This window comes from Penaeus japonicus, unplaced genomic scaffold (assembly GCF_977035675.1).
Source record: "Penaeus japonicus unplaced genomic scaffold, GWHDUDI00000001_assembly GWHDUDI00001548, whole genome shotgun sequence".
NCBI classification, from domain to species: Eukaryota; Metazoa; Arthropoda; class Malacostraca; order Decapoda; family Penaeidae; genus Penaeus; species Penaeus japonicus.
The window spans coordinates 2501-10803 of NW_028235950.1; the positions used below are offsets into that span (position 1 = coordinate 2501).

At 43.1% G+C, this 8303-nt stretch overlaps 1 protein-coding gene across 1 annotated transcript in view; it reads right to left on the reverse strand.

The window, feature by feature from the left end:
- LOC147466354 (nidogen-like) overlaps window positions 1-761 on the reverse strand; it is a gene marked incomplete at its 3' end in the record, with an annotated part of 3214 nt that extends 2453 nt beyond the window's left edge. Inside the window, exon 1 of the mRNA XM_086535609.1 lies at window positions 515-761. Within this exon, the coding sequence (XP_086391735.1) occupies window positions 515-734 (220 nt within the window). The remainder of the gene's footprint in view (window positions 1-514) is intronic.
- Window positions 762-8303: the final 7542 nt, after the last annotated feature.

Below are 8303 nucleotides of genomic sequence, written 5' to 3' on the forward strand. Positions count from 1 at the left end.
GCACAAAAAAATGAAATATCTCACCCTTAAAACACTTAATCCCATTCACCCTAAACACACTTATTCCCTTCACCCTAAACACACACACTTATTCCCCTCACCCTAAAACCCACACACTTATTCCCCTCACCCTAAAACCCAAACACTTATTCCCCTCACCCTTCTTAAGACAGTTATTCCCCTCACCCTAAAACCCACACACTTATTCCCCTCATCCTAAACCCACACACTTATTCCCCTCACCCTAAACACACACACTTATTCCCCTCACTCTAACCACAAACTGAATCCCCTTACCTTAAAAACACACTTATTCCCCTCACCCTAAAAGCACACCTCACCCCCTAACCCTGAAACCCACACACTTATTCCCCTCACCCTAAAAACACACACACTTATTCCCCTCACCCTAAACACACACACTGAACCCCCTCACCCTAAACACAAACTGAATCCCCTTACCTTAAAAACACACTTACTCCCCTCACCCTAAAAGCACACTTATTCCCCTCACCCTTCTTAAGACAGTTGAGCCCGTTGCCAAAATGGGTGTCAACACAGCTGCAACAGAAGCCCGGAGTGTAGTCCGTGCACTCGGAGTGGGAGTGGCACACGGAGCCATCCAAGGCACAGGAACCAGGCTCGTCCTTGACTCGAGTGCTACTTGAGTCGGAGCTGAGGAGATCTGGAGGCTGGACCGTCTCATCGAGGGCGAGCTGGCCGATGCGGTACATACCACAACGCCGGGGGTGCCGTTGTTACTCCACCTAGTAGGTGTGGAAGAGGTGGGAGTTGGTGGATGGGGGTATGGGGAGGTGGGGGGAGGGGGGGGGTAAGGGAGGGGTGAGGTGGGTAGGGGTGGGTAGGGTGATGGGGGTTGGAATGATGGTTGAGTGGATGGGTGATTGGTGTGTGTAATGGGTGGTGGTTGTGGAGGATGGGGGAGTAGGGTGGGGGTAGGGGTGGTATTATTGGGTGGGAGTAAGGTGGGGGTTGGGGTGGTATGGGGGATTAGGTGGGGGGGTGGGTGGATGGAAGTTTGGGGGGGTAAGGTGAGGAGGGTGAGGCAGGTGGTAGAGGTGTAAGGAAAAAAGTGAAAAACAAAATGAGTAGGATGTATTATTATTCCGTGAATATTTAATAACAATTTAAAAGAAAATATTATATGATGATTGAGGGTTTTGATAACCTTTATGCTCAGGATGATAATAATATCAAAAATAAGCGATAATAATGATTAATAATAATGAAACTATAATAATGATTATAATATCACCGATTACAACGAACAATAAGTATGATAATGATAGTAATGATAATAATAACAATAATGGTATAATAATAACCAACAACAATACTACTGCTAATAATGATAAAAAATAATAATAATGATAATGATGACAATTATAAATAACAATGAAATCAAAATGCTACGTTATATCATAATAATAGTGAAATAATGAAAATAATGATAACGATAATAACAATGATAAACAATAATGTTAATGGCAATCATAATGATAACAATGATTATAATGATTAATATCCTTACTCATTATTATCATAATCACAATAATATCAATACAATGATCATATCATTACCGTTTCTCATCCATTAATCATTTCATTATCATCTCCTAAATTGCACCATTATCTTTATAGTTCTTAACAATAATTATAACAGACGATAGATGACTAAGACGATAGATCTTAACAGCAGAAGTTTTGACAAATTATGTAAATGTGCAATTTCTGGATTAAAAAAATCAAATGATTCCTCTTTTCCTATTTTCTCTCTGCTATTAAGTTATTTAGCCTCATGTATAACTGCTTCTCTTACACATTGAAGTTAGTTATTCAAATCTTATATACATTTCCCTACATTCTTTACGATGAGCTCTGGTCAGTCAAATCATAAATAAACAAATAACCAACCCTACCATACAAAAAAACAACAACAACAAAATCCACCACAACAAAAACAAACAAAATCCACCACAACAAAAACAAACAGACAAACAAAATCCACCACAGCAAAGACAAACAAACAAACAAAATCCACCACAACAAAAACAAACAAACAAACAAAATCCACCACAACAAAAACAAACAAACAAATAAAATCCACCAGTCAACGAACCTAAAACAACAAACAAACAAAAAACAACAACATCATTACTACAACAACAAACTTAACGTTTCAAATTCCTCACTTGATCGGTGCCAGAACCCCTTCCTAGTAGAGAACCAGCCATTGCCGAGAAAGTCCGGCCTGGCAGCACCCCCTGCATCTGGCATACTGGGTCCTTGCCATCCCGCCCTGGAGCCACTGGATGCCACCTTCGGCATAGTGGAACAAGGCATTGAATCCTGGCCATCTGTTGTAAATCACTGAGTGTAGTGTGATCTGGGGGAAGAGAGAAGAGGGAGGCGAGTGAAGTGATAGTGAGTAGAGAAGAGAGAGAGAGAGAGAGAGAGATATATATATAGATATAAGAGAGAGAGAGAGAGAGAGAGAGAGAGAGAGAGAGAGAGAGAGAGAGAGAGAGAGAGAGAAAGGAAGAAAGAGAGAGAGAGAGTGGGTGAGTGAGTGAGTGAGTGAGTGAGTGAGTGAGTGAGAGAGAGAGGAGAGAGAGAGAGAGAGAGAAAGAGAGAGATAGAAAGAGTGATAGAGAGAGAGAGAGTAGAGGAGAGATAGAGAGAGAAGAGAGAGAGAGGAGAGAGAGAGAGAGAAGATAGAAAGCGAGATAGAGAGAGAGAGAGGAATTGAGAGAATGAGAGAGAGAGAGAGAGAGAGAGAGAGAGAGAGAGAGAGAGAGAAGCAGATATATAGAAAGAGAGAACGAGAGAGAGAAAGAGAAATGGAGAGAGAGATGAGAGAGAGAGAGAGAGAAGAGAGAGAAGATAGAGAGAGAAGAGAGAGAGAGAGAGAGAGAGAAAGAGAAAGAAAGAGAGAGTGAAAGATAGAAAGAGAGAAAGAGAAAGAGAGAGAGAGAGAGAGAGAGAGAGAGAAGAGAGAGAGATAGAGAAGAAAGATAGAAAGATAGAGAAAGAGAGAAAGAGAGAGAGAGAAGAGAGAGTGAGAATGGAAAAGAGAGAGAGAGAGAGAGAAAGAAAAGATAGAAAGATAGATTGGAGAGAGAGAGAGGGATAGAGAGAGAGAGATAGAGAGAGAGAGAGAGATAGAAAAGAGAAGAAGAGAGAGAGAGAGAGAGAGAGAGAGAGAGAGAGAAAGAGAGAGAGAGTGAAAGATAAAAGAGAGAAAGAGAGAGGAAGAAGAGAGAGAGAGAGAGAAGCGAGAGAGTGAGAGAGAGAGAGCTCACGAGAAAAAAAAAAAAAAAAAAAAAAATTTGGTTGGGGGGGGAAAAAAAAAAAAATGGGGGGAAAATAAAATGGGGGGGGAAAAAAAAGGGGGTTTGGGGGGGGGGGGGGGGGGGGGGAAAAAAAAAAAAAAAAAAAAAAAAAAATAAAAAAAAAAAAAAAAAAGGGGGGGGGGGGCTCGGGGTTCGGGGGTGGGGGGTGGGGGTTTTTGGGGGGGTGGGGGGGGGGTGGTTGGGGGGGGTGGGGGGGGTGGGGGGGGGGAAGGGGAAGACCCAAATTTTAAAACCCAAGAATTTAAAGGTTTCCCGGAAAAGCGGGGAAGAATTGGGTGCCCGCCCCTTTTCCCCCTCCCCCCCCCAAACCCCTTCTTTAGTTTCCCCTCCCCCCTTTTTTCTTACATCTCCTCTATCCCCCTCCCCCTTTACCCCCCCCCCCTCCTCCATTCTCCCCCCCCCTTTCCCTCTCCTCCCACTTTTCCCACTCCCCCCCCCCTCTCCACAATTCCCTCCTCCCCCCCCTCCTCCTTTCTCCTTTTCTCCTTCCCCTCCCTCCTCTCCCCTCTCCCCTCCCTCTCTTACCCCCCTTTTTTCCTCCCCTCCTCCATCCGTCTCCCCCTTCTCTCCCTCCCTCTCTATTCATTTTCCTACTCTCCCTCCCCTCCTCCTCTTTTCTTTTTTCCCCTTTCTCGTCTCTCTCTCTTCTCTCTCTCCTCTCCCCCCTCTTCCCCCTCTCCCTTCTCCCCTCCTCCCCTTCCTCCTCTCTCTTTCTTCCCCCCTTTTTTTTTTTTTTTTTTTTTTTTTTTTTTTTTTTTTTTTTTTTTTTTTTTTTTTTTTTTTTTTTTTTTTTTTTTTTTTTTTTTTTTTTTTTCCCTCCCTCCCCCCACCCTTCCCCACCCCCTTTTTCATTTTTCTTTTTTCTTTTCTTCTTCCCTCAAACTTTTCTTACCCCCACCCCCAAAAAAACCCAAAATACAATCTCTATTCTTAACCCACCCTTCCCTAAAAAAAAACCCTTCCTTCTCTCCCCTCCTCCCATCCCCCTTCCCTCCACTTTCCTCCCCCTTCCTCCCCCCCCTCCCAAACCCTCCTCCCCCTCCCCACCCCCCCTTTTCCCCTTCCCCACCCCCCTCCATCCTCCCCCCTACTATTTCCCTTTTCCCCCCCCCTCCCCCCCCTCCCCCCCTTTCCCCCCCCCCTTCCTCTTTTCCCCCCCCCCCCTTCCCCCCCTTCCCCCCCCCCCCCTTCCCCTCCTCCCCCCCCTCCCCCCCCCTTCCCCTCCCCTCCCCCTTCCCCCCACCCCCTTCCCCCCCCACTTCCCCTCACCCCCCCCCCCCCTCCTCCCCCCCCCCCCCTCCCCCTTTCCCCCCCCCCCCCCTACACCCCTTCCCCCCCCCCCCCTTCCCCCCTCGCCCCCCCCCCCCCCCCTCCCACCCCCCCCCTTCCCCCCCCTCCCCCCCCTAAAACCCCCATTTTACCCCCTCCCCCCCCCCCCCTACCCCCCACCCCCTCCCCCCCCCTCCCCTACCCCCCCTATTTTTCCCCCCCCCCCTCCCCCCCCCTTTCTACCCCCCCCTTTTACCCCCCCTCCCCCCCCTTTTCCCCCCCCCTCCTTTTCCCCCTTTCCCTCCCTATCCTCCCTTCCTTTCCTCCCCCCCTCCCCCCCTCGAGGAAACAACAGGTGCTGACCGAAATCGGCCCACAGATGTCAACCCTGACATTTCGTGCGCCAAAGACCTCGGGAAGGGAAGGCAAGCAGCTTATCCATAAGGGTTTACTGACTGACTCAGGGGCCTGACCTTTTCATTTTTGCTTTTGTTTTTGTTTTTTGTTGTCTTTTTTGTTTTTTTTTATTTGGTTTCTTTTGATTTGTTTTCTTTTGTTTGTTTTGCTTTTATTTTTATTCTTTTTTATCGTTCTTTGTCTCTCTGTTTGTTTGTTTCTCTCTCTTTTTTCTGTATTTCTTCTCTCTTTCTTTCTCTTTCTCTCTCTCTCTCTAACTCGCTCACGCTCTTTCTCTCTCTCTCTCTTTTTTTTTCTCTCTCTCTCTGTCTCTCTCTCCCCCTCCCCTCTCTCCCCTCCCCTCTCTCCCCCTCCTCTCTCTCTCCTCCTCTCTCCCTCCTTCCTCCTCTCTCTCCCCCTCCCCCCTCCCCTCCTTCTCTCTCTCTCTCTCTCTCCCTCTCACTCTCGCATCTCCCTCCCTCTCTCTCTCATTCATTCCCTCTGTTACTCTCTCTCTCGCTCTCCCTCTCCCCCCCCTCTCTCTCGCATCTACCTTCTCTTTCACCCACCCTACTTTACTACCCTCCATCCCATTTCCTTCCTTCTTTCCTTTGTTTCTTCTTCCCCTGTACCTCCCCTCCCCCTCCCCCCCCCGCCCCCACCTCCCCCACCCATCCGCCCATCCCTCTTTCCCCCCTTTTCCCTCTTTACCTTTCTTTCTTTCTTTTTCCTCTATTCCTTCTCTCCATTTTTTGTTTCCTTCCTTCGTTTCCTTTCTCTCCCTTCCTCCCCCTCCTCTATCCCCCCCCCTTTCCCTCTCTTCTCAAATCTTCCTTCCTCTCTTCCTCCTCTTTTTTTCCCCTTTTATTCTATTTCCTTTCCCCTCCTCACCCTCCCCCATCCCCCCAACCCTCCAACCCTCCCTCCTCAACCCCTACCCAGCCCCCTCCTTACCCCCTTCTCCTCCCCCATCCCCCCTCCTCCTCCCCCCCCCAACTTCCTACCAAAACCACCCCCCCTCTCCTCCCCTCTTTTCCTGTGCCCTTCTTCCCCCCCCCCTTTCCTGCCCCTCCCCACACCACCTACATCCCGCCCCCGCAGCAACCCGCCTTTTTCCCGCTTACTTACTAAACCTTTCCCTCCCTTCCCTATATCCCCGCAAAATGTCTCTCCTCTTACTTGGGCTTTTGGGGTGTGTGTTCTTTCTCTCATTCTCTTATCTGTTCAATCGAGAGAAAGAGAGATAGATAATAAGAGAGGGGAGAGAAGAGAGAGAGAGAGAGAGAGAGAGAGAGAGAGAGAGAGAGAGAGAGAGAGAGAGAGAGAGAGAGAGAAAGAGAGAGAAAGAGAAAGAAAGAGAAAGAGAGATAGATAGATAGACAGATAGATAGATAGAGATAGATAGACAGAGAGAGTGGGAGAAAAGAAAGAAAGAAAGATAGATAGACAGTGAGATAAAAGAAGAAAGACAAGAGATAAAATAGATAGAAATAGATAATATTTTAGCCCAGACAGAGGAGGGGAAAAGGGAAAGAGAGAGAGAGAGAGAGAGAGAGAGAGAGAGAGAAAGAAAGAGAAAGAGAAAAAGACAGAGAAAGAGAGAGAGAGAGAGAAAGACAGAGAAAGACAAAGACAGAAAGACAAAGAGAGAGAGAAAAAAAATTCCACTACCTTCCTTTGACACCCTAGTGTTAAAAAAGAATTATCAGCGTGTCTGACTATCTGTCTTCTCTCCGAAAATTAGACGAGGCTTTTTGACCTCTTCACTTCTTTCAGATAAGAGTTCTGAATCGACTCCAGGGCAGAGCAGCGCGAGGGAATGAGTTAGATATTGCCTAATCCTCAAATGCGTGATGCTAAGAGTGGCCCTATGGCAAGGAGGAAAAATTGGGTTCTTAAGCCCGTTTAAGTTTGGGGGTTCTTTTTGCTCCGGGGTGCTTTCGAGTTTTTTTTGGGGAGGGGGGGGGGTAGGGGGGGTCGGTGTCGATGGGGAGCAAGGAGGTAAACGCCCCGCGGGTATATGTGTACACATAAATATTTAATATATATATATAAAAATATATATATATAAATATATAAACAATATGTATGTATAATATATACATATATATATATATATATATATATTATATATATATATTTTAATAAAATATATATTACACATATGTAAGTATATAAATATATATACATTATAAAATATATATATAATATATATATAATATATATTTAAATTTAAAAAATGTATTTGTATGTATAAGTAAAATTATATATATATAACAAATATAAATATTTAAATATATTTAATATATAAAATATATAAAATAAAAACACCCCACAACACACACACACACACACACAACACACAACACAAAACAAAACACACACATATAATATAATATATATATAAAATTTTATATATAATATATATATGAATTAAAAAAAAAAATGTAAAAAATATTAAATTTTATATATTAAATATATATATATATAAATATATAATAATACATCACACATAATATATATTATATATATAAAATAATATATATATATAATATAAATAAAAAAAAAATATATAAAATATATGAAAATTATGTGTGTGTGTGTGTGTAAATGTATATAAAATTTTAAAATTTTATATATATATATAATATATATATATAAAATATATATATATGTATATGTTATATATATATATAAATATATATATATATAATAAATATAATATATTATAAACACCATCAATCTACATACACACACACCCAACACTCCCCACCCAACCACACACACACTAAAACACACACATACAAAATATACCACCACACAAAACACACACACACACACACACACACACCCAACACACACATATATATATATAATATAAATATATAATATATATATATATTATATATATATATTTAAAACCATACATAAGCACACACAAAACACAAAAAATAAAGTGGTGTATAAATATAAATACAAAATATATATAAAATATATATTATAAATAAATATATATAAATATAATATATATATATATAAATATTAAAATAAATTTAAAAAAAAATAAAATCGTAAATCCAGTCCCCACCCGTCCTGCCTGGCTATAAGGCCCACACCAAACCATGTAACGATGAAAACACCTGTAGGAGTGAAGTCCTTCGCCGCAGCTGAAGTGGTCCTGAAGTTCTCGTGTCCGCTCGAGCCACGGAATGCAGGATCAGATGGTCACCTGCAAGATTTTTTTTTTTTTTTTTTTTTTTTTTT